The following is a 27143-nucleotide window of genomic DNA, read 5'->3' on the forward strand; positions in this document are numbered from 1 at the left end:
ATTTTTCCTAGGCTCATAGCCATAATGCTAAAATCTTGTTTGTTGAATTGAATTTCCATTTCAGCTGAAAACATGGGTCACTTCTGTTTTTAATAAATTTCCAAATAACATTGTTTCCACTACAGAAACAATGTGGTCTCATCTACTAAAATGTGCTCTTGCAGTATCCCCTTCATTTCAAATAACTGCTCAAAGAATCAGCTTCCATTAGGAATACTGAATGGTCTCCCATGCATGAAATAAGTCTCCTAATATGGTAACAGCATTCTCTACACAGTAACTAGGTTTTACTTAAGTAAAGACAATTGCCAAGAAAAGACTAAAGCATCTAACTCCCAACATGGATTTGACTAAAAAACCAGTCTCCATGAAGAAAGTTCTACATTCCAAAGTTCTCATGAAACCAGCCTACTGTGGTAGTGTCCCTTATCCACCTGCTTATGATTATATTATCACTGGACTCCAGGCTCCAAGTTGAAGTCAGTCAAGAAGCGTAGAGCTCAAGAGCAGGAAGTGATGAGTGCTACTGGGGGTTAAAGGGAGAAAGCCAAACCATATGAGAGTAGTAAAATCATACTCTGAAATGGAAAGGCAATCATTTCATAAGTATGAAGGAAAAAATGACACAAGAGGTGTAACACCTAGGTTAGGGATGTGCAGAGAGTTGTAAGAAAGATCAGATAGATGTTAAAAGGGCTTGAAGAGGTCGAGCCACAAAAACAGTATTGTGGAAATCAAGTGAATCGTTTTAAGAGTGAGGTTAATCAGCAGTGTTAAATCATAGAAAAGCTGAGTATATAGTAAAATTTAAATGGGGCCACAAGATTTGACAAGTCATTGGTCACTTTTGCTAGCTCTGTTAGGTAGAGGTAGTTGTGTTGTTTTGTTTCTTTGTTCTTTTAATACTTTATTTATCTGAGAGGCAGAACATAAGCAGGGGAGGGGCAGAGGGAGTGGGAGAAACAGGCTCCTGCTGAGCTGGGAGGCCGATGCAGGGCTCAATCCCAGGACCCTGAGATCATGACCTGAGCCAAAAGCAAATGCTTGACTGACTGAGCCACCCAGGTGCCTCTAGGTAGAGTTTTGAATGCAGGATCCATAGTGCAGCATGAAATGGCAGACAGTGCCTAAGTTTAGGGATCAAGCCAATCTGCATTTTAATCCCATTTTTTCTACATGGTTTCATAACTTGAAATAAATTAAATTCCCTGGACCTGGTACTTTTTGTGACTAAGAGCAATATGGGACCAGACTCGATTGAGTGAATTTCACCTGTTATTTTGTGCTAATTTCACCTGTTACTTCGCGCTAGCTTTGTATCCTTGGGCAGGTCATTCTTAAGTTTCATCACCTATATAACGGGGATGATAACCTCCCAAGTGTGCTGTGAAAATGAGAAACACTAAAGCTAAATGATCTGGCACACAGTAGGTATTCAAAAAGTTATTCTGGTTCTGTTTACCAATGGAGGGTCTGAAGCATGGCAATGAAGAGAAACTTAAAGAAACGGCAAGATGGAAGGGCTCATCTTTAGAGATTCAAACCAGTCTTTAGACGGAGGAGGTGTAGAGGAAACAATCAGTGACACAAAAATGAATCATATCCAGGAGACAGGAAGGAATAGAACCTAGATCACATGTTATAGGATTATCCTTTGAGAGAAATAAAAATCAATACTCCTCCCCCTTAAAAGAGGGAAGGGTAGGTGATGGGAGTTAATGGCAGTTGGAATAAAAGACAGGTTAGGAGAAAGGTCCATAGTTGTTTGATACTAAATTAGCTCAAACTAGAATTTTATTATACTAAAGGGTTGTAATCAGGATTGAATGAGAGTACATTAAAAAGCCTATTAGTTTCCTGGTACTAACTAGATGATCAAATAATTCACTTTAGATTTCCTGGGTAGATCCAATATGTAGACTTGTATCTTTCTACGTCTTCCATAAGTGTACAGTTTCTTGATTTCCCTGAAACGTGGCTTTTTATTGTCCTTGAAGGCATTGCCAGAACTCATCACATGGAAGAAATGCCCAGTTTTCCCAATCCTACTTCTCCCATTTCCATTGCTCTTGAATGTCCAAGTCCCTGTATCCTTTTCCCTAGATTCTATCTCCCTACTCAAATAACGTCATAACGTCTCTTATTTATCCACATACATTTTATGGTTGTAATGAATATAGAGTTTGTTTTTTAGTTTAATACACCTTAACTTACTTTTCGTATTTTGGTAAAGCCACCATTTTTATTTTTAACCATTCTTTTCAATGACCACAATATTCTTTGACAAGGATATGCTTTAATTAGCCATTACCTAAATGCTAGATATTAAAATATTCAGCTTTTCATTAATAAATATTACATTTTTCTTTTGAATCTAGAAAACAGTATACCCTAGAATTATGGTTTAGAACAGGGCTCTCCGGTAGAACTTTGTGATGACAGAAATCCCCTCTGTACTTTCCAAAAAGGACACTAGCCACATGTGACTATTGAGCACATAAAATATATCTAATAAAACTGAGGAATAGAGTTTTTAATTTCAATTTAAATAGCCACATGTAGTTAATGACTATTAGACTGAAAAGCACAGTTCTATAAAGAAATATGGAAGGTCAAAGTACAGTCAGGGTCTTAATTAAGGTGACCAAAATGAGGGCTATGGGATGGTAATAAACCTCTTGAAGAACTCTACGACACAGACCTAAGAAAGCCAAAATCTTTTGATTCCGAGTAGAATTTAAAAATGACATTATTGAACCAAAGAGCAGACTGAAGCCAAGGGAAAGTAAATATTTTAGAACCAGGTGTGACTTCATAAATTGCTTTTTGAATTATGAGAAAAATACAGTCTGTAATGATCTGGACCACAGCATCAGCATCCCCAGGGTGCTTATTAGAAATGTAAATTAAGGCCCCAGCCTCGACCTACTACATCTGACTATCTGGGGTTGGGGCTCAAGAATCTTCCAAAGACCTTCAGGTTTTGCTTGCAGTGCTGTTGTTTAAGAACTACTATAGAATACTGAATCCATTGCTCCTACTATCTAGGAATTTCTCATCAAAGACTTCTAGAATATAAAAGGCATTTTTATTCCTCTCCCCCCAACATCTGTCACACTTTCAGTCACATGTGCTCAATAAAGGTTTGGTGTTAGGTTGACTTACTCTCCATGACCCAGGCAGTGCTATTCATCTCTATTATTCCAAGTGAGGGAACTGAAGGTTATGGGCACAAACACTATTTAGAACAAACCTTGAATAACGTAGCTTCGTGGTTTCCTGTTTTGACGAAGAACAATTTATAATGTGTGAGCGCTTCTAAGTGTGTGTGTGTGCAATTTTGTCATCTATCGACCCAACGGAAAGCAAGTATTTTGAATAAGACTTTCTTGTGGTTGGAAGGGGAGTGAAACGGTCATAGGCTGGCCGTGGTCTGTAAGGCGGTAAACCTTAAAATGTGACGGTAGAAAAGCTCCGGTTGGAGCCCAGTTGAAAAAGAAAGGGTTTTCAAGAAAAAAAAAAGAAAGGGTTTTCCAGCAGGCAGGGTCCGCCCGGCCGCCGCCCTCTTACCTTCCGTATTACGTGGGACGCACCCTAAACAATCACTTGTTTTACCTCAAGTTCAAATGGAACTATGCGAGCTTTACTTCCCCGTGCCAACTCTGAGAGTCCAGGGTGGGCGGCTTCTGGCGCCCGGGGACCCCAAATCCTGAGGGAGCGCAGCGAGCCCCGCCCTGCCCCACCAGGTCAAATTCCAAGACCGGACCGGCGCCCCGCAGCCGGGGAATGCGGAAGGGCCGCGGGAACTCGCCGTGCCGGGCGGGGGAGGAGGGCGGGCCGCGGGACTGCAGCAGCACGCAAAGGGGGGATGCAGCAGCAGATCCCACAGGCCACAGAAGACAACTAAAGGCCAGGCTGTGCTCGCCCGCCCTAGCCCGGCTCCGCGGCCCACAGAGTGCGCTTCGCTCGGTCTTGAGCGAGAACACCTCTCGCATCCCCCCCGTCCCGAGTTGGATCCAGCCGCGCCTTCCGGTGCGCTTTCCGGTCCACCTCTCCAGGCAGGAAGTGCCGGCCGCCGCCACTGTCGCGCCGCAGCCCAGCCATCGTCGCCGACGCTCCTCATCTCGCGCAGGGCAGCCCGGGTTCTGGTGTCTGGCGGCGGTGAGTGGCACTTGCCCCCGCGCGCGACACCCCTCGGGCCGCGTCCGTCCCTCCTCCCTTCCGGCCTCGCGCCGGCCGCCGGACCCCGCCCCAAGGGGCCGGGGTGCTGGGGGCCGGGGGCTGCGGGACCTGTCAGGTTGGGCGAGAAGGGTGGGCAAGAAGGTCTTGGCAGCGGCCCGGCCTCCGTCTGGAAGTTGAGAAGCCGGGCAGCGGCCGGGCAGATGAGGCCGGGCTGGGGAGACGCCCTGTCGGAAGAGGTGGCTGGGTCTCCAGCAGAGGGTAGACCAGCCCTTGCGTCACCCGGCTGACTTCACCCACCTGGTGCCTCCCACCGCCCGGAGGCTCCCCTCCTAGCGCCTGGCCCTCGGGGGCCCAGTCGGCCGATGAAGGTCTTGAGCACCTGCTCTGTGTCCCGACATGGTGCTAGGTGCTTTGGTGGGTAGGAGTCTACTGGTGCCTGCTTCTTGCCTTAGATGAAGTGTCCGAGGAAACTATTAGAGCACCTGTGTCGGGGTGCATGGTTGGTACAGGCTAAAATGTAAGGATTTCCGTAGGAGTTGTAACTCTCGCTGTGTCTTGCATCTTGTAAAGGTTTAGTTCATTCGTGTTGATTGAAGAAAAGGACGAATAACAAAAGTCAAGAAAGATTTCCTGGAGAAAGAATCATGACCTTATTGAAGACCTTGGATTTAGCCCTAGGAGGTAGAACTTAAGTATTTCTGGCAGGATCTGTGGTAGGAGGTAACAAGACTAAAAGCTGAAAAAGTGGGAATTGTGTTGTGTGAGAAAGAGGCCGCGGGGGGAGAGACTAGCTTGAATGGAACAAGAAATATAATGAATAATAGCTGGATATAAGGGTAGGTAGGTAAATAAGTGAGGCGTTTTTACAGATGTCTTGAAAACTTGACCGAGAAATAAGAGATTATGTAAGAGGCATTAGGCAGTCATTTTGGATTCTTTAGAAAGGGAGTAATATGAAGAAAGGGGGTGTTTAGAAGATTAGTTTGGCAGCCTTTGTTTAAGATGGATTTAGAATGGTCTTTTGATAAGAGAAGAATCATAACATTTTTGAATTCAAAAGAACTTTACAGATTATCTTGTGAAATAGATTATCTGTTTTATAGATTATCTTTCATTTTATAGTTGAGGAAACTGAAACCCAGAGAAGTGAGATAATTTGCCCAAGGTCACTTGAAGGATTCACATGTGCTGTCCATTTTCTCTGTAAGCATAAGGTGAACCCCGCTGGACGTCGTAAATAAGTGCACAGCTTTTTGTTTGTTCAGCTCTGTTGAATGAAACAACTTTTATAATGGCTGGCTTGATATTCATTTATGCTTTAATGAGACTGAATTTGGACAGGATGAACTGAAACTTCTGAAGGATAGATCCCCAGGTGAAGGTCATTGTATTAGGAACTAAAAGAGCCTATAAATAGGGCTGGTTGTCCCTCCTTTCTAGGATTCAAAGACATCAGGTATCTGGGGATGAGTTTCATTGCCAGCACCTTTCGTATTTTCCTTATTCTGCATTTTAGCTGTGTGGTAACTTTGCTTGGTACCCCCAACCAGCTATCCGTGTTTTCATGATAGAAAATTTGAGCTGTCTATATATATAGGATATTAAGGGCCAGTGGTACAAGCTCTGGAGCTAGACTTCCTGAGTACAGATACAAAATATAAACTCTACCATTTTCTAACTGTGTGGCTATAGGCAAATTGTTTATTCTCTTTGCCCTAATTTTGTCATCTGAGAAATGGAGATCACAGCACCTATATCATTAATTCAGAGGGTTAAATATGTTAATATATGTGAAATGCTTAGACCAAGAGCTAGCACATATTTAGCACTCAGTTATTGTCTATTATCTGCGTTGTTAACTCCAGATATGGAACAGGGGTTAACTGGTAAGTTTTGTTGAGGATCTCTTGGGGAAGACTCCAGTAGAGTTAATGCTGAACCATGGATAGACCATAGAGAAAAGATTATTTTGGGAGTCAGATCCAGAATCTACCTTATATATGTATATGTATCTCTGTTTGTGATAGGAAGGAGGCATATGTATGTATTTGCTTTACTCATATTTATGGAGTACCTACTGAGTATAAGGCACTATTATACCATACAATCCAAGGTAAAAAGGTCACAAAAATGTGTAAGCAAATGACATGGCAAGAGAATCTTACTAGGCAGTAAAAAAAAAGAATAAACCACTGATAAAAGCAACAAGATAAATGAATCTCAGAAATATTATATTGAGTGAAAGAAGTCAGGAATAAAGAATATAATTCCATTTATAAGAATATCAAAGACAGGGGCGCCTGGGTGGCTCATTGGGTAAAGCCTCTGCCTTCAGCCTCAGTGGGTTAAAGCCTCTGCCTTGACCCTCCCCTCTGCCCAGGGTCCTGGGATCAAGCCCTGCATCCCGCTCTCTGCTCGGAGGGGGGCCTGCTTTCTCCTCTTTCTCTGCCTGTCTCTCTCTCTGCCTACTTGTGATCTCTATCTGTCAAATGGATAGATAAAATCTTTTTTTAAAAAATGTCAAAGACAGACAAAACTAATTTATAGTTAATAAATTTCTGATTTATAGGGGCGCCTGGGTGGCTGAAGTGGGTTAAAGCCTCTGCCTTTGGCTCCGGTCTGGGATGGAGCCCCACATCAGGCTCTCTGCTCAGCGGGAAACCTGCTTCCTCCTCTCTCTCTGCCTGCCTCTCTGTCTACTTGTGATCTCCGTCTGTCAAATAAATAAATAAAATCTTTTCAAATTTTTAAAAAAATAAATTTCTGATTTATAGAAATCTGAGCAATGGTTGCCTATGGGAGAGGGTCATTGACTTGGAAAGAACTTCTGGAGTGATGTTAACATTTATAACTTCATTGGGATGGTGGTTACATGGGGGTTCACATTTATAAAAACTCATTTTTAAGATCTCTACATTTTACCATATAAATTTCACTGCAATAAAACAAAATAATATATGGGAGTTCAGGGGATGGAAAGTTTACTGCCAGCTGGTATGATCATAAAACCTGTAATTTAAAAATGACAGCATTATAATGTATGTGGTAAATATTAAAATACATATACTATGAGGAAAGCTTAGCTGGTACCAAGAGGAAAGCTGTAAAAATTGTGTTTGGCTCTGTAAAAGAAATAATAGATATAATAATTTATAGAACTGATTACATACTGGCCTAAATATGCAGTATAAAAACAGTGATATGTCATTAAGTATATGAGGTTAATTTTGTGAACTGTTCTGGCTTGATTATATACTAAATTCTCCTTATGATTGCTGTTTTCAGACTGTTGCTCATGTATCCAGTCATTTGATCCTCCTAATTAGCACTAACATTAGTCTTGACTACAATAATGACCATGGAAACCCATGAGAAGTTTCTTAAGTTTCTGACAGACCATGCTGAGCGTGAGAATTAAATCAGAAATGACCTTAACTTTTAGCAGAACCGCTCTGTGCTTTTTTGCATTCATTTACTGTTAGGCCTCACCTTGTGCCTCTACTTAGAAATTGGCCTTGCTAGAGGAGATCCCCTAAGCATCCTGGTCCTGGGCCTCCAATACCATTCTGCTGGAGCTTGGCTGGAACTTGAACTCATGCCTTTGCTCACAAAATGAGCTCCCCTTCCCTCTCCAGTTACCTCATTTTTGAAAGGAAGCTTTATGCTCCTGATTTTTCAACCAGTACCTGAGAAAAGCACTATAGTTCAAGTAGATCTTTGGAAAAAACTCCAATTAGGAAGCAAGAAGAACTAGCAAAATCAGCATAGGCATCAGAAGAATAGGATAGTGTTGATGGGAATGTTGAGGAAATGGTGACTCTGTTGCAGTTCAAAGAGGCACCCACCTAAGGGGCACCTGGCTGGCTCAGTCAGAGCATGCGGCTCTTGATCTCAGGAGATCATGAGTTTGAGCTCCACGTTGGGGAAGAGATTACTTAAAAATAAATAAATAAATTTTTTAAAAAAGTAATTAAATAGTATGAGTAACTCTGGGCTAATATTTAAAAACCTATATGGAATGGTTATAAATTACTAGAAAAGTCTTTTTAAAATGGTAAAAATGAGGGGTGCCTGGTTGGCTCAGTTGGTAGAGCATGCAAATCTTGGTCTCAGGATTGTAGGTTTGTGCCCCCTATTGGGTGTAGAGATTACTTTAAAAATTAATAAAATCCTTTTTAAAAAAGAAGGGCCCACAGACTTGGAGAATAGAAGGAATTAAAATTTTCTAACCTGGAATCAAAATTCCCTATCTAATACAAACTTGACTGTGGCCATAATTCTGAAATAAATCATTGTCCTATTTTAATATTAAAGAGGCCAAGGAAACACAGTGGCTTTACTTGTTTTCTAGTACTATATAACCAATTACCCCAAATTCAGTACCTTAAAAAAGCAATAAACAGTTTCCAAGGGTCTGGAATTCCAAGGCAGCTTAGCTAGTGGTTTTGAGTCTCATGAGGTTGTAGTCTGGGTGTCAGCCGGATTTGCAATCGTTTGAAGGAAGAGCAGCATTCAAGATGGCTGACACACATGGCTGGCAAGTTGGTGTTGACTCTTGGCGGGGGGTGCCTCACTTCCCTGCACATGGACCTTTCCATAGGGCTGTGTAGGGCCCTTGTGTCCTGGTGCTGGCTTGCCCCAGATTGAGTAGTTTGAGGAAGAGCAAGGCAGAAGGTATATTACAAGATCACACACCATCATTTTTGCAATATCCTATTGGTTATGAAGAGTAGCAGAATATGCCACTCCAAAATAAGCTACTTTGGCATACAGATTGTTTTGAGCTGAAGGCAGTTGAAGAAACAGACAAAAGAAAAACTCTCTGTCCTAGTTGCCTAAAAGCAGGACATAAATGTACAACGGTGTCCTTCCTTCCCTCCAAGAACAAAGATTACCCTCTGGAGACAACTTTAGACTTTTATCAGTGGAGAAAACCCTGACTTTAGTCTACATGACAAGCTTTACCCTGTTTACTGTGCAACTTCTGCAACTAGCCTCTTCCCCTCACACATACTTCCTCCTTTGTCTTTAGCTGGAGATAATGTCTAAGCTGACTTCTAAGTTACGTTTCAGAGTAGGCTTTTGCCTGGGTATCTCCCATATATACATGTTAGTAAATTTCTGTTTGTCTCTTGTGAATCTATAATTACAGAAGTGTCAGCCAAGAAGTCAGAAGGGTAGAAGGAAAATTATTTTACCTTCCTACACAGGTCAGCCCTTTTCACTGTTGGATGGGATTGCACAAGGGCAAGAGGGCCATCTTGGAGTTTGACTACCATTGGAGCCAAGGAATAAGTTCAAATGCTCTTGGAGGCCAAGGAACAAGTTCAGAGCTCTCAGAGGCTCTCAGTCATAAACAAATTCCAGCTGTGACAGGAAGCTGTAGAGAGTAGTGGGAATTGCTTACTGAATACTCATTTATTACAGGAACATGGGAATGCCGGTCAAGTGACCCCTTATACAGTTTTTCAAGATGTCTGAAATTTGTTTTTATTAAAGTAACTATTCAGCTTTTTAAAATATTGGCAAACTAATTCAGTTACTTAAAAAGGCATTTTAGGGGCGCCTGGGTGGCTCAGTGGCTTAAAGCCTCTGCCTGTAGCACAGGTCATGATCCCAGGGTCCTGGAATCGAGTCCCACTTTGGGCTCTCTGCTCAGCAGGGAGCCTGCTTCCTCCTCTCTCTGTGCCTGCCTCTCTGCCTACTTGTGATCTATGTCTGTCAAATAAAAAAATAAAATAAAAAGGCATTTTAAAAAATCACCCCTGGGAAAATTTAATGAATCTCCCTGAAAATTGCATATAGTTTGGTAGCTGCAGTTTGTGACTTCTGATCTGCTTCTTTTATTTTATAGATGAGGACAATGAGGCTTAGGAAAGCCAAAATGACCCAAGGTCATGTAACTTGTGAATGACAGAACTGGCATTAGTATCCAGGTCTCTAACATCTCCATTAAAACATAATGACCAAATTTTTAAAACTGAAGGGACTCAGGGGACGCCTGGGTGGCTCAGTTGGTTAAGCAGCTGCCTTCGGCTCAGGTCATGATCCCAGTGTCCTGGGATCGAGTCCCACATCGGGCTCCTTGCTCGGCGGGGAGCCTGCTTCTCCCTCTGCCTCTGCCTCTGCCTGCCACTCTGTCTGCCTGTGCTTGCTCTCTCCCTCTCTCTCTCTGATAAATAAATAAAATCTTAAAAAAAAAAAAAACTGAAGGGACTCAGTACATAAATAGCACCTTCTAAATGGTTAATTTTCATTCTCAACCCTCCTGCATGGAATCGCCCAATGCACTTTTTAAAATAGCAATCACTGGGCCCCACCCATCATCACTCAGTTTGGGTTAGAGCAGACTAGGACCTAGGCATCAATTTTTTTAAACTTCCAAGATGATTCTAATGTGCAGCCAAGATTGAGACCAGAAGGTGAACTGCCGTGAGAGAATGTTTACTTGCCATATGGCGACAACAACCAACTGACTTAAAACACTTAAAGGAAGAAACCTCAAAGGAATGTCCTAGGTAGCTGCCAGAATATGCCCCATACAGCCAATAAAGTCATATAGGCTGATGAAGTTCACAAGCAGTTTCTGCTTATTAGTGATTTTCGTGCCCATGGTTTGATTTATACATCAGTATTGCAAGTGTTTTGCAGACATGTAGATTATTATGTAAATACATTGACACCCCAGCCACATATACCTGTATTCCTATATCCCCGCCCTTCTTGTAAACTCTGTGACCAGGACATATAACCTTTAGTTCACACTATATGAGAAATTTACCAAAATAATGAAATAAAAATTTTGAGGAGGAAATGAGAAGTTTTTAGTGCTGTTGAGGGCTCTTGATTACATTATATGCTGGTCTATATGCATTTTTTTCTATAATTATAGTTTTATAGATAGGGTTGGATTATTGTTTTCTCTTTAACATGTATAGGTTAAACATTAATTTGACAGTCCAAGGTAAAAGTTTCAAGCCTTTATGATGTCAAACCAGGGCCATGACTGGTAGGAAATACTGTCACTTTAAATTAATCTAGATTACACAGTCCATTCCACTATGCAGTTCTATTCTGTACGTTGGTTTCCCCAGTTATTGTCTGAATTTATTTGAAAACTCAAGGACTTGAATTCAAAGGAAAGTCACTGCTCAGAAATCATTGGGAGAGGGGAGGGGAGGGATGCCTGGGTGACTCAGTTAAGTGTCTTCCTCTTGATTTTGGCTCAGGTCATGATTTCAGAGTTATGAGATTGAGCCCCACACAGGGCTCCCTGCTCAGCGGGGAATATGCCTGAAGTTCTCTCTCTCTCTCTCAAATAAATAAATAAAATATTTTTTTTAAAAAGGTCAGTATTGAAAGTTTTTTAAAAATTTTGTGGTAAGGGGCGCCTGGGTGGCTGAAGTGGGTTAAAGCCTCTGCCTTCAGCTCAGGTCATGATCCCAGGGTCTTGGAATGGAGCCCCACATCAGGCTCTCTGCTCAGCAGGGAGCCTGCTTCCCCCTCCCTCTCTCTCTACCTGCCTCTCTGCCTACTTGGGATCTCTGTCAAAAAAAAAAAATTGTGGTAAAATGATTAGAAGAACATATAGTACAAAGTGAGTAATATAAAGGTAAAAATAACCTTTAATAAATGGGGTTTGGATCCCGGCTCTGCCACTAGGTGACCTTGGGAAAGTTTTTTAATAGCTTCGATCTTCAGTTTCTTCATATTTGTAAAGCAGGTATGTTAAGTTTAACGCACATAATGTGCCTAGCACATGAGTCACTCAGTAAATGGTATTGGAGCCCTAAGTTAAGTAAACCTTTAATTTTCTCACTGGTCTTAAAGCATTTTGGGGGCTGGAAAAATAGCAAGAACAGAAGTACACAAAGTAAGAAACTGCATGGTTCCATACAAGCAGTTTGGTGCTGCTGAAGGAAAAGTACAAAGAATGGCTAGAGATAAGGCTGGAGAGGTCATTCTAGTGTATGGAAAGGAGGACCTTGTAGACCATGCTTAAGAACTTAAACTTTCCACTATATGCAGTGGGGAGCCAAAGAAGATTTTTAAGAGAAAGGTAAGGTCCTACTCATATGTTCCACACCACTGACTGGAATGTAAAGGGCAGTTTAGAGGGATGAAAAAGCAAGAAGATATGTTATTTGGCTATAGAAATATTCTACACAGAAATAATGAAGACCTAGTTTAGGGTGGTGGGAGAGGAATGAGGAAGATGAGCAAGCCTGAGAAATATTCAAGAAGCAAGGGTTGATTCACCAGGGAGAGGGAGGAGTTGGGAATGACTCTAGGTTTCTGGCTTGGCAAATTGGTAAATGATGGTGTCATTAACTGAAAGAAGACAGAAAGCTAAGAAAATTTAGAAGCAGGAAGATAATGAATTCGGTGTTCAACCCTTTGATTATGAGTGTCTGTGGGGTGTCCAGATGGGTGCCTTTCACAAGCAATTGGGTATTAAAAGTCTGCAGCCAGGGGTGCCTAGGTGGCTCAGTGGGTTAAAGCCTCTGCCCTCGGCTCAGGTCATGATCCCAGGGTCCTGGGATCGAACCCCACATCGGGCTCTCTGCTCAGCAGGGAGCCTGCTTCCTCCTCTCTCTCCCTGCCTGGTTCTCTTTCCTACTTGTAATCTCTATCTGTTAAACAAATAAATAAAATCTTAAAAAAAAAAAAAAAAAAAGAGTCTGCAGCCCAAGGGAAAGGTCAGGCCTGAACATACAGACTTGGTAGTCATCAATGTTGTCAGACCAGTGAGAGTTGATGAGATCATTCAAGGAAAGCAGAATGGAAAGAATTTTAATAAGCCATGGACTGCTAGAATATTGGGAAACATGAATATGTAGGTGAGTGAAGATAAAAGCCTAACAAGAAATGGAGGAGGATCAGTCATAGAAGTAGAACAGAGAAGAGTAAATTGGTATCATCAAGTCAAATGTAGCACTGTACATAAACCAACCTTTCCAGTATCACTAGAAGTCTCCCTTGGGTATCTGGGTGGCTTAGTCATTTAAGCGTCTGCCTTCAGCTCAGATCATGATTCTGGAGTCCTGGGATCAAGCCCCATGTCCGGCTTCCTGCTGCTTCTCCCTGTCCCTCTGCTTCTTGCCCCTGCTTGTGCTCTCTCTCTCGAAATAATTTTTTTTTCTTTTCTTTTTTTTAAAGAGTCTCCCTTGTTATAATGGAATGTCTTCAAGGTTGGGAAACTTGCCCTTTTCCATTTTGGACAGTTCATTTCTTTAATTTTTTTTTTAGGATTTTATTTTTATTTTTTATTAACAGATAATGTATTATTAGCCCCATGGGTACAGGTCTGTGAATCGTCAGGCTTACACACTTCACAGCACTCACCATAGCATATACCCTCCCCAATGTCCATAACCCAGCCACCCCATCCTTCCCAGCCCGCTCCCCTCCAGCAACCCCCAGTTTGTTTTGTGATATTAAGAGTCTCTTATGGTTTGTTTTGGACAGTTCACTAAGGCCAAGAGTTGTTAAGGCTCTGAAGAAAAGAGGCATAGGGGCGCCTGGGTGGCTCAGTGGGTTAAAGCCTCTGCCTTCGGCTCAGGTCATGATCCCAGGGTCCTGGGATCAAGCCCCACATCGGGCTCTCTGCTCTGCAGGGAGCCTGCTTCCTCCTATCTCTCTCTCTCTCTCTCTCTCTCTCTCTGCCTCCCTCTCTGCCTACTTGTGATCTCTGTCTGCCTACTTGTAATCTCTCTCTGTCAAATAAATAAATAAAATCTTTAAAAAAAAAATAATAAAATAAATAAATAAATAAATAAATAAAATCTTTTTTAAAAAAAGAAAGGAAAGGAAAAGAAAAGAGGCATAAAATTATGTCAAACACAGCAGAGTGATCCAAGGAGTTAGACTGGATTTGGCAGTTTGAAGGCAGTTGCAGTAGAGGGGAAAAAAGCCAAGTTGTGATGGGTTGAAAGTGAGTGGGAAGCGAGAAAGTAGAGAAAGCCAAGATCCTTATCTCAGATGGAAAGGGGAAAGAGGATGGTAGTTTCTTTTGGGGGGATAGTTCCTTTCAGATTGATTGTTTTGCTACAACTTTACCTCACTTTTCAGCTGATATGTGTGTAGCATATAGGTACCATATATATATGTGTGTGTGTGTTTGTGTGTGTGTGTGTGTGTGTGTGTGTACGGTTTTAAAGTGAAGTACAGGGAGAAAAACTTTTTTAAAAGAAATTATGGCGTTATTACATTGAGCTTATTACCTGTTCTGTAATCTGTGTTGATTAGGGCCGTTGATGAATTGCCCTTGATTGTTTTTCACCTTCCTTCCCTGTTGCCTTCATTCTTGGGGTCAGACTTGTCTTACCATCTAGTGACATTTCTGGCCTTACTGGTTACCTCCCGTTCTCTCACAGGCATTGCTCCTAATAAAAACCTTTGCATGTTTAATCCCTTCTTGGCATTAGCTTCTTGGAGAATCCCAACCAAGCTTCAGAAATGTTTCAATACTATAGACTTTTGGGGTAGCTGTAGGGTTAGCATGACACAATTGGCTATTTTTAATAAAAATAAAAATTTACTCTGGGATGTTTTTCTAAATGAGTCTATTACAAATATAATTTGTAGATATTGAGAGAACTAGTTCTTGCCTTCAGATTTACTGTCTTTTGTACATATTATATCTTAAAGAAATAGAATCAGAATTTTTAGCACAAAAAAGTTATAATCACCAGTTTTGGAATAGGAAGAAGAATTAAAGCATAGACAAGTGCCTTGCTGGTGGACCACATTCTGTCTCTGATTTAACCTTCAATATAACTAAACTCAAATAAACTGTTACAGGACAGAGGAGAAAACTAACACTTACATGGGGTAGAGAAGGCGTTGGAATATGAACTCTTTGTTTAGAATAAGAATTCTAAGGCTGGTGTACTTCAAACTTGCACCACTAAGCCAAGCTTCAGAACACCCAGGGTTGGGGTTGGGGTGGAGGGTGGTTTTTGTTTGTTGGTTTGTTTGTTTGTTGGGGTTTTTTTTGAATTGAAGAAAGAGAAGTAAACAGTGTAGATTAAAAGCCCAAGACTAGGGTGCCTGGTTGGCCCAGTTGATAGAGCATGCAGCTCTTGATCTCGGGGTTGTGAGTTCCAGCCCCATGTAGGGTATAGAGTTTACTTAAAAAAAAAAAGAAAGAAAGAAAGAAAAGAAAAGAAAATTCATGACTAAAAGTCTAGAGACCAAAGTCCAAAATTGTGTTGGTCAGCCACTGCCCAGCCAGTCATTTGCTTTCATACTGTGGGGCTGCAGAGTGAAACAACAGTCCCCAAGACCACCCTCATTTCTTTCTTTCTTTCTTTTTCTTTTTTTTTTTTAAAGATTTTATTTATTTATTTATTTGACAGACAGAGATCACAAGTAGGCAGAGAGGCAGGCAGAGAGAGAGGAGGAAGCAGGTTCCCCGCTGAGCAGAGAGCGGGGTGCAGGACTCGATCCCAGGACCCTGGGGTCATGACCTGAGCCGAAGGCAGAGGCTTAACCCACTGAGCCACCCACCCTCGTTTCTGATGCCAATCGCAAGTTTGGGCCCCCAAAGACAACCCTCAGGTTTGATAATTTTGCTAGAATTCACAGAATTTATTGAAAGCTGTTATCTTAATGGTTTATTGCAGTAAAAGGATTCAGATTAAAATCAGCCAAGGAAAGAGATGTGTGGTGCAGCGTCCAGGAGTGTTCCAAATGCAGAGCTCCAGTTGTCCTCTTCCAGGGACAGTGTTACTCCTCCTGGCAACAAGATGTGACAGTATACATGGAGTATTGTTAACTAGGAAAGCTCACTTGATCCTTGATAGCCATAGTTTTTACTGGGGCTCCACCACATAGATACTGTTAGCTACTCTGTGGCTGACCTTATTCTCTAGCCCCTTGGGAGGTCAAATTGGTAACACATGACCCATAACCCCCATAATAAATTACATTGTTAGATTGTCTGATGTGACCCAAGACCCCAGATATAGGCAGGACACTCCACAGGCTTAGAGATTACCTCCCAGAAGCAGAGAGGACAAAGGCCAAGACTCTCTTTGGGCAAAATTGTTTGCTACATAGGGCCATTGGTTTTATATTTTAACCTAGATAATACCTATCTCATAGGGCAGTTATGAAGACATTGGATGGAAAAATTGTCTGGTCTTTCTGGGTTTTCCAAGGTTATACGTAGCTAGTAATGGTGGAGCTGAGATTTGAATTTAGGACTTTCTAATTCCAAAGTTGACAGTATTTTTGCATTGTGTTTATTTAAAACTGCAAATAAAAAATGGAATGAAATGTGTTCATGCTATTTGACATTTCCTTTTTTTTTTTTTTTTTTTTTAAGTAGGCTCCATGCCCAGTATGGAGCCCAACATGGGGCTTGAACTCACAACCCTGAGATCAAAGATCTGAGCTGAGATCAAGAGTAGGACTTGTAACTGACTGAGCCACCCAGGCACCTCCTATTTGACATCTAAATTATTGGTGGCTTTCATTAGAGTATTGGAAGCTACCATTGGCACCATATTATAGAGAATTGAGGAGTGACTGGAAAGATGAGAAAATGGAGACAGTTGAGAGTATCAGACTGCTATTCTAAACATTTTGTCAAAGGAAAGGGGAAATGAGGATGAAGCTAGAAGGGATGCACAATTAAAGAGTAGGTTTGGGGTGCATGGCTGACTTCGGTTGATAGAGCATGTGACTTGATCTTGGGGTCCTGAGTTCAAGCACCATGTGAGTTCAAGCCCCATGTCAGGTATAGAGATCACTTTTTAAAAAAAAAAGTAGGTTTTAATCATTTTTTAAAGATGAGAGCCTTTTGAACATGTACCATACAGTGACTATACTAGTTCCTTTGTGAATGTTTTCTCATTTAAGTCTCACTGGCATTGAAATAGAGGCTGTTTTTCTGTAAAACTGAGGGTTGTGTGAGGTTCCCTGGTTTTCATACTGTGTTTTGAAAAACCAAGGCTCAGAGAGGTTATGCAATACTGGTAAAAAATGGAGTAAAAAGAGTACCTATTGCAGTGGATTATTAAGAGGATCCAATAGGATGATTCTTGTAAAAAGTTAAATGAAATGTCAGCTTTGGAGTCTTTCTCTTTAGGGGAGCCCCAAATCCTCGTAACAGTACTTGGCACATAGTAAGCTACTCAATAAATGCTGGCTGTGTCTGTGTATTTTTAATTTCCACTTAAAAAAAATGAGTCTCATGAAATTTGGAGGCAAGCTATTTAATGATTTCTATTCTGCTGCTTAAATTTTTCAAAACTGCTTTTTCCTAACCATTTAATTGTGACATTGGAAATAAAAATGAAATGTATATTTATGCCTACACAATTGAAGTAATAATTCTACATTAAGAGATTTTTACTCACTAACTTGAGGTGTTACAGGTTCTTTTTTTGTTTTGTTTTATGTGTAATGCATTCTTTTTTGCTTCATGTTTTTTCTTTTTAACTCTAGAATTAAACAGCCACCATGTCGAGCAAAAAGGCAAAGACCAAGACCACCAAGAAGCGCCCCCAGCGCGCAACATCCAACGTATTCGCCATGTTTGACCAGTCACAGATTCAGGAGTTCAAAGAGGCCTTCAACATGATTGATCAGAACAGAGATGGTTTCATTGACAAGGAGGATTTACATGATATGCTTGCTTCTCTAGGTAGGCTTTTATATTATTAATATGCCCGCCTCCCAAAAATAATATTTCAGTGTTTTTTGAATTATTTTTTTGTGTCATGTGTAAGTATTTCTCTCCTTATCTCAAAGGCCTAGTGAGAGATGTCTAGGTAGGAAGTGCCAAGTTGGGGCAGACCAGTCATAAGAGGATTTTATTTATAATTTTCTTACAATTAAGGTAAAGAAAATATAAAGATATAAGATTTAAAGCAAACAAACTGCCCCTTTGTTATTCTGGCTATATGGGTGTTAATTTATTATTCCTTGTATGATTTTGTTGTTGTTTGGTATAATCTTAAAAAGAAGGATGAGAAGGAAGATCTTCCACGTTCTGCCCCAAGTCAGCAGCGATTTTACAGCTGGAAATGGTGAGCTTCCTAGTTCTCTGTAGACTTGCTGGGAAAGAAGGGGTGCAGGTCAGGGATAGCCTATAGTTAGGCTCTGCTCTCTGCTTGTTCTTGACTATTAGCCAAAAAGGACAGTTCAGAGGCAAGAGGGCAAAGAGAGATGTTGTTATTCTTTTCTGCTTAGTAACCAGAACACAGTTTTGTTCCTCTATTTTATTTTTTTTTCTAACATATTATTTTGAAAAATTTTAAGCCTGCAAAAAGTTGAAAGAACAGTTTGTTGGACATGCATACATTTTTACCTAGATGCACCAATTTTTAACATTTTACAACATTTTCTTTATTCAGAGTGAGTGTAAAATCAGGATATTGAACTAAGTTATTGACTTGGAGGTGGGTTGGACCCTAGTGTTTTAACTTAAGTGTACTCTTTTTGGGCAGGTCACTAATGAAAAAGGTGGTGGAGTAAAACTGAAGGACTTAGTTGTATTACAAAGATTAAACACTCAGGGCACCTGGGTGGGTCAGTTGGTTAAGTATCTGCCCAGGTCTTGATCTCAGGGTCTGGGGATTGAGCCTCACATTAGGCTCCTTGGTCAGCGGAGAGCCTGCTTCTCCCTCTTCCCCATCTTCCCCATCTCTACTCATTCTCTCTCTTTCTCAGATAAATAAAATCTTTTTTAAAAAAAAGTGAACACTGCTCATAGTAGATGCTCTATTTTTGTTGGGTGAATGAGGGATAGTAGAGGAAGAGACTGACTTTGGGGTCTTCCATTTTGGGGAACCCATGCTTTTTAAAGATATGTATTCATTTACCTTTCAAATCAACAAATTATATTGGATGCCCTGAATTAGGCCCATAGGTGCTTAACCTAAACAAATGCATTTTAAGTCCCTGCATCTTTTCGGTACCCAGATTTTCTTGACACCTTTAGGTTAGACATTTTTCCCCAAAAAACTATGGCTATAGTGTTGGATTAAATATGAAGGTAGAAAAGTGGATCTTTTTTAGTTCCTTTCACTTATTCAGTGAATCTTGAAACTAATTTTAGGCTAATTTTTGTATTATTATGTTGAACAGGTATAATGAGTGAGGCAGGTAATATACAGTAAGACAGGTAACCACTTGGCATTTAAATTTCACTCAAATTCCCAGGAGGAAAACTACATATAAAGCATAATTCTTGATTTGACTATCATTAGCACTTAGCTGGATGTAACATTCAGATGCTTCCTCAGATATGAATATCTAACTTAAGATGTACTTTTCCTGGAGAATCATTACAAACTTAATGTTGGAAGGGGCTTTTCAAATACCAAGTTTAACGAGTCCATTTTACAAATTTAAAAAAAAAAAAAAAAGTAAACCCTAGACAGCTGCCACCTTTCCTCAGGTCACACAGTCAGTGGCAGAACTGGGATTCAAACTCACTGTTCAAGACCTTCTATTCAGGGCTCCTACACCTTGGGAGCCTCAAAAATGCCTGGACCAAGAGAAGTGCTTTGTTGTTCCCGCCAAGACTGGCCAGTCCAAGGGACTTTCTCCTCACCTCACAGAGAGAGTCAGAGGACTCTCCCTCCATAAGGAGAAGTGGTCTCCGTTGAAACTGAGGTGAAGATTTCCCATTGCGAGCAATACTAAACTAGTTTCACCATATGAGTAAATCATGTCTGGCAACTGACTAATAGATAACATTGTTCAAAGTGAGCTCTTGGTTCTAAACCAACCTAATAGTTTTGGCTTAAATGACCAGCTTACTAAATAAAATTTTTGACGCATACCAGTTATGGACAACTGTGCCACAATTGGAAATACAAATATTTCCATTTTTTTTTTAAAGATTTTATTTATTTATTTGACAGAGAGAGATCACAAGTAGGCAGAGAGGCAGGCAGAGAGAGAGAGAGAGAGGAGGAAGCAGGCTCCCTGCTGAGCAGAGAGCCCGATGCGGGACTCGATCCCAGGACCCTGAGATCATGACCTGAGCCGAAGGCAGCGGCTTAACCCACTGAGCCACCCAGGCGCCCAAATATTTCAATTTTTTAAGCAACGGGCTTCGAAGTGCCATGATGGACTTTTTAACATTATTGACATTCAAGATGCAGAAATGTGTCATTACCTGGTTCATGATTTCAGGTGCCTGTATTTGGGGGGCTATTTTTGTTTGTTTGTTTATTTGTGAGAGAGAGCATGAGCTAGGGGGAGAGGCAGAAGGGGAGGGAGAAGCAGGCTCTCCACTGAGCAGGGTCCTAATGTGGGGCTTGATCCCGGACCCCAAGATTATGACCTGAGCCAGAGGCAGACGCTTAACTGACCGAGCCACTCCAGGTGTCCCTCAGGTGCCTGTTTTTGATGAAAATAGTGAAAGAAAGCTTGCAGAAAGTATCATGAATGAAAAACATTCAACCTGTGCCCACAATACATTTTTATAATGATATAGCAAAGATTTTTTACATTGTTAAAAACTATCTTTTTAAAACGTTCTTAATGCAAGTTAATTGAAAAAATAGTTCCATGTGATGATGATGTAATTTAAAAATTTACTGGGGAACAAGGCAGTAGCAAAATAATTATGTATTGAAATTAGTTCTTTGTCCTTAAACATTAAAATGTGAAATCTTCTAGGGAAGAATCCAACCGATGCATACCTTGAGGCCATGATGAATGAGGCTCCAGGGCCCATAAATTTTACCATGTTCCTCACGATGTTTGGTGAGAAGTTAAATGGCACAGATCCAGAAGATGTCATCAGAAATGCTTTTGCATGCTTTGATGAAGAAGCAACTGGTGAGTGCTCTTTATTTGTTCATGCCCACCCTCATTCCAAACTATATGAAACACGTTTTAGGAAATGAAAAAGATGAGTAAAATATAACTTTTTAAAAAATGAATAAACTACCATTTATAATAGTATAATATGACCACGAATGGGAGGTCACAGGCATATAGGTCATAAAGCTGCCCAGTTTATGATATTAATCTTTGAATTTGGTTCGGAGCTTCCTGAAAGCCAAATGGGGAATTGTCTGTTAAATAGTATTTTTTTAGACAATGAAAACAGCTTCTTCAAGTGACTGTAAATCTCACCAAAAAGTATAATTAAGTTACTTGAACAGTTAAAATCTTTTTTTTTTTCTCATTTTAAAGAGTATAAAGCCTTGCTATTCACATTTCTTACTCCTCTCATTTCCCCTTTTCTTCTCTCTTAACCCTCTCCTCAGCCACCTGCACACTTCCTCAGATACACCTGGCACCCTCCTTCCTACTTCCTGTCTCTACCTGTCACAACTGCACTGTCCCTCATGCACATTTGGTCTTTTTTCTGGGCAGCTGTCTACATCTCTGAAATACAGAGGGTTTTCTTTTTCCTCCTCTAGAAAACACTTGCTTCAAATTAATTTTGTAAGCATTATAATGTATTAACTGTGCTTTTACAATGAAAGAACTCTAGGGGCACCTGGGTTAAGCTTGGTTATGCTTCCGACTCTTGGTTTCAGCTCAGGTCATGATCTCAGGGTCCCAAGATTCAGCCCCATGTTGGGTTCTGTGCTTGATGCAGAGTCTTCTTGAGATTTGCTCCCTCTTCCTCTGCCCGTCCCCTGCTCACACTCCCTCTCAAATAAATAAATTTTTTTTTTTAAATTCTGAAATGAAAGAACTCAAAATTAATAGGCAAACATAATGATATAGTTACATACTGCCTTAGCGTACTAATTTACTTTGTTCATGTAAATGTGGATATTCTGAAGTATTTTGCAACACTGACCTAGTTTAGAAATGAACCATTTAAGTGCCAGGAAGTATTTGTGACTCCTTCTGTCTCCTGCCTGCCAGGCACCATCCAGGAGGATTACCTGAGAGAGCTGCTGACAACCATGGGAGATCGGTTTACAGACGAGGAGGTGGATGAGCTGTACAGAGAAGCGCCAATCGACAAAAAGGGAAATTTCAATTATATTGAGTTCACGCGCATCCTTAAACATGGAGCAAAAGACAAAGATGACTGAAAGAACTTTAGCTAAAACCTTCCAATTGCTTTGTCTTACTCCATTTTATTTCCTAGACACTTTCCCCCACCCTCATAGAGACCTGTTGCATGCAACTTAGTTTCACGGCTTGGCCTCTTTTTTTGATGTATTTATTCTAGACCTTTCTGCCACTTAGCACTTGTATAATCAAACTGCAAATGGGGTTGAGGTTGTAAATTGTGCTGAAAAAGAGATTGCGAATAAAAATCAACAAATGTGAAAGCCCAGGAAAATATATCCGGTATTTCTGGTTTTGCTGGATTTTTACATTTTTATATAATAAAAACATTATTTTGAAATAAAGATTATGCTGACTCAAATGAAATATAATAGAAAGTTAAACAAGTGGTAATTGGGGGTAGTCTTTTTTTTTTCTTTCTTCAGATTTTCAACTTCACATTCAAATTTCATGGTAAAGCTGATTTTTCACTTAATGTGAGACAGTGTTCTTCAGAACTTCTAAGTACAAATTAACATTATGCAGTAAAAACTACTTATTGCCTTTGTTCTTTTCATACTTATAGTAAGTCAGATGTTTAAACTATTGGATGATATATAGGATATATCTGAGAAAACGTTTAACATTTTATGGATCTTAGAGCCTAAGAAGGTGAGGCAAAATTCTGAAGAAAAGAATAGTTATTACTAACATTTACTGTATATAAAGCACCACATATAGGTGATTTTTTTTCACTGAATCTTCCCAATGACCTTGTGAGACAGATTTTTGTTAGCTCTGTGTTTCAGGTGGGGGTCTGAGCTCTGCAGAGTTGAGTGATTGAGTCACTAGAGTAAGAAAGAGGATTACAACCTGGGGGCCTGGCTCCAGAGCTTATAGTCCTGGAACCCTCTGCTCTCTGTGAAAAGCCCCAAACGCCTAAAAGGTCAAGACATTTCCTTTACACTCTAACATGATTTTGCAGTCATTGAAATTTGAAGTAATTTGTGGAAATTGGTTATTTGAACAGAATTTCAGAGAAGTATCACATTAAAAAATAGAAGACAAATGATTTTACGCAAGATTATGTGTGAAGGGTGTTCGTGTGGTGTATAGACTATATGCTATAGCAAGGACTAGAAAACAGACATGGCTGTTTCAGAGCTCATTGAAAATCCTCAAGGCCAGGCCATGTGCAAAGTTAGAGAGGAAAACCTAGAAAAGGAAAAAAGTAAATAAAAATTTTTCCAGTCTTGTTCAACTATCTATTCCCTCTCTTTTTTTTTTTTTTTTAAGATTTTATTTATTTATTTGTCAGAGAGAGAGAGCAAGAGCGAGCACAGACAGACAGAGTGGCAGGCAGAGTCAGAGGGAGAAGCAGGCTCCCTGCGGAGCAAGGAGCCCGATGTGGGACTCGATCCCAGGACGCTGGGATCATGACCTGAGCTGAAGGCAGCTGCCCAATCAACTGGGCCACCCAGGCGTCCCACTATTCCCTCTCTTAAAAGTGTTGTATTGGTATTTTATCTGCTGCAAATGAATGCATTTTCATATCATTTAATATTTGTACCTTAGAGCTTGGTATGGTAGGCAAATCCTGGCCACATATTGCCACTTAATATTTGAGGGGTTCCTTTTCATCATCTTTAAAATGAGAGAGCAGTTTCATTGTCCCAGTCTAGTAGAGTGCTCTCACTTCAGGAGATCTTTCACCTTTATTATCAAGTCCTCACAGCACACGAGGTAAGTAGGGCAAGTGTTATTCCTGCTTTTTTAGTGAGATCTAAAGCAACTGTCCAAGCTTCAAGTCACCACACAGCGTCACACCAGGTGGAGGATCGCTGAATGTCATTAAGGAAAGGGGAAAAATCTACCGTGACAGTCTTGACCGTCATTAAACCAAGACTGATCAGCCACTTGATCTATGCTAGGCACTGTTGTAAGTGTTGGGGATAACCGGGAGGCAGGACAGACATGCTGCCTGCCCTCCTGGAGTTCACATTCTCTGGTGAGAGGCAGGTCCGTGAGCCATAAATCTGACACAAATACTGTAGGACAAAGAATAGAAGGCGCCTGGGTGGCTCAGTGGGTTAAGCCGCTGCCTTTGGCTCAGGTCATGATCTCAGGGTCCTGGGATCAAGGCCCGCATCGGGCTCCCTGCCCAGCAGGGAGCTTGCTTCCCTCCCTCCCTCTCTGCCTGCCTCTCTGTCTACTTGTGATCTCTCTCTGTCAAATAAATAAATAAAATCTTAAAGAAAAAAAAAATAGAGCATGTGTGGCAGAGGGCCTCTGAGATGTGACATTAAGCAGAGAACTGCATGACAAGAAGAGGTCACTTTTCCTTCCATGAGGCAGGAACATCGGGAGAGCATTGGACAAGGACATAGGATGGTATTTACTGCTTAGTTTAAGTGTGGGATCTTAGGGTTTTGGGAGGGAAGAAGGATGAGTTTGGGTGGAAACTTAACCTTGCCATTGTGTATAAAAAGGAGGGGCAAGATGAGAAGCAAGAAGGCTTCCAGTTAGGAGAATATCACTGTCATCCAGGTTAGAGGCAAGGGCGGCTCGGACTCTAGAAATAGTAGAGGAGGTGGCTAGAAAAAGCCTCTCCCTGTCTCTTTCCTCTGCTCCAACCCTGCCTGACTGCTGTCTGTCAGACATCATTCCAGCTGCTATCAGTTTGATTTATTCTGTTGCTCCGCTTAAGGGCAGATTTAAAAGACTGGAAGGGAAGAAATTTTCAAGATTATAAAAAATGCAGTTGTTTCTTAATATCTTACGTTGACCTGACCTATCCCCTTCTGTTTTGTCTATAGGATCTCTAAAGAGAGTTGTGGAATCCAGTACTGTAAGGCACCTGAGTTAGGACCGTGTTCCTTTCTGGTGTTCAGTAAGTGCTGGTGATGATGGTGAAAACTCTCTAGTAGCTTTCCCTTTTTTGAGAACCACATAGTGATGATCTCAAGTTGACAGTTCATCTTTTGGGTATCACACTGGGATGTGTGGTTCAATCTCATAGTTAAAACTGTACTACTGAATATTTACTATGTACTAAGCGTGTTACCCCACCGCCCTTTGAGGTGGGTATTTTTATTACACCTGTTCTACAAATGAAGCACTGAGGAGCAGAGAGGTGACTTACAAGGTTACACAGCTGGGAGGCAATGCAGCTGTACCTTGAGTTCAGCCAGTCTAGTTCCAGAACCTGCCCTCCCAGGAAAATGATTATTGGAAATAATACCATTAGTTTCTTACCATCAGAAAGAAGTTCCAAAACTCTGGAAGGTGGATAAGGTAGGTATTGTTAACCCATTTTACAGTTGAGAATACTGAGTTGCAGACTTTCCCTGACTTGCTCAGCTTGATATAACTAGACAGTATCTGAACCAAGACTAGCTTTCAAGCTTTTTAAGAGCTACAGGGCTTCTCATTGAACCTATAGTTTCCTAATTAAATAATATCTGTAGCCTAACCAAAGTTTTTTCTAATTTGTAAATTTATGTATACTCTATATCATATTTATGAAAACCATTAATATTTATAAAAATGAAATTATATTTAATTATAATCTAATGGATTATCTTTTCTAATAAAGTAATTGCATAGAACTAAATTTTAAAATTCAGCAATCCATATGTGAATAAATAGTTAATTTCCTTGACTGTAAATTGACTTTTTAAAAAATATTTTAGGGGCACCTGGGAGGCTCATTGGGTTAAGCCTCTGCCTTCTGCTCAGGTCATGATCTCAGGGTTCTGGGATTGAGCCCAGCATCTTGGGATCTCTGCTCAGCAGGGAGCTTGCTGACCCCTCTCTCTGCCTGCCTCTCTGCCTACTTGTGATCTCTGTCTGTCAAATAAATAAATAAAATCTTCTAAAAAAATTTTAATGTTTTTGAAAACAGGATGTTTTATTATCTATATATAATATTATTTATCCTGAAAAATAATTGTATCAGTGTTGCCATTCAAAACTGGTAAATCTTAAAAGAAACAGTCTTTGAAATATAAACATAAACTACTGAAAAATCTTGTATGAATAGGCTCTGTAAATATATCATGGGGAAATATGAATGAGAATGTGAAAGTTTATCACATATTGAAATTCTAAGAAAAGTTCTTGGACAGAAAAAGGCTGAGGATCACAGATTGCATACATCACCTTTTGTCATATACAATTTTAGAGACAATAATCAGAAGTGTCACTAGATGGCACTATTATTCTTGGTACAGTCGTAACAGTCCTTAATGAACTTGAGGGATAAAGCAAAAGGATAAATATGTAGAATATTAGTCCCAACAATGCTGTAACATCATCAAAATTGCTTCTTAAAGGGTAAGAATTAATTTAAAAAGTCTATTGCAGTGAAATTCATACTATTTTGTGAACCCCAAAATCCAGGGAGCAATCTCTTAGACTCCTTTGTACAATGTTGTATCATTCGTTCACTCATCCATTCAGTCGATGAATCAATCATTCATCCACTTACAAATACTTATTGACTATCTGGAAAATGCCAAGACCTCAGCAACGCTCTGGTTATTTTCACACTGAAGTAAGGAATTTTGATGGAAATAAGATTATGGCCTTTGCTCTCATAAGCCCTGAGACCTCCGTTTATTGACAGGGTCCTCTTGTGCAAGTCAGTATTATCATTATCACTTCTGCTTTAGAGATGAGAAGACCAAGGCACACAGTCAGTGGATGGGTATGAAAATACTTTGTAAAATCATGTTCTATGGATGAATATTACTACTACTTGAAGAATGTTGAGAGCCATTTCTATTAGTAGTTCTATATAATATACTCTATTAAGTCACACAGCTAAGCTTATTAAATAAGATCAGCCCCAACACAAATGACCACAAGACAGCTTCTTAGTGTAGCTGCTCCCTGCCTCAACCTCATAGAAATACCATCAGAGGGGCACCTGGGTGGCTCAGTAGTTAAGCGTCTGCCTTTGGCTCTCAAGTCAT

At 40.5% G+C, this 27143-nt stretch overlaps 1 protein-coding gene across 1 annotated transcript; it reads left to right on the forward strand.

Annotated features, from left to right (window-relative positions):
- Positions 1-4071: 4071 nt before the first annotated feature.
- Positions 4072-22532, forward strand: LOC122903011 (myosin regulatory light chain 12B). Its single transcript, XM_044243344.1, has 4 exons — positions 4072-4161; positions 17638-17836; positions 20827-20988; positions 22036-22532. The coding sequence occupies exons 2-4, from the start codon at positions 17653-17655 to the stop codon at positions 22206-22208; spliced, it is 519 nt and encodes a 172-aa protein (XP_044099279.1). The 5' UTR covers positions 4072-4161; positions 17638-17652; the 3' UTR covers positions 22209-22532.
- The last annotated feature ends 4611 nt before the right edge of the window (positions 22533-27143 follow it).

The sequence above is a fragment of the Neovison vison genome, chromosome 3, assembly GCF_020171115.1.
Source record: "Neovison vison isolate M4711 chromosome 3, ASM_NN_V1, whole genome shotgun sequence".
NCBI lineage: Eukaryota > Metazoa > Chordata > Mammalia > Carnivora > Mustelidae > Neogale > Neogale vison.

Excerpts from the sequence above, each read along its gene's own strand:
- LOC122903011 (XM_044243344.1), top strand. The coding sequence starts at position 17,653 with ATGTCGAGCAAAAAGGCAAAGACCAAGACCACCAAGAAGCGCCCCCAG. Across the intron at positions 17,837-20,826 it reads TGATATGCTTGCTTCTCTAG|GGAAGAATCCAACCGATGCA; the intron begins GTAGGCTTTTAT and ends GAAATCTTCTAG. Across the intron at positions 20,989-22,035 it reads CTTTGATGAAGAAGCAACTG|GCACCATCCAGGAGGATTAC; the intron begins GTGAGTGCTCTT and ends CCTGCCTGCCAG.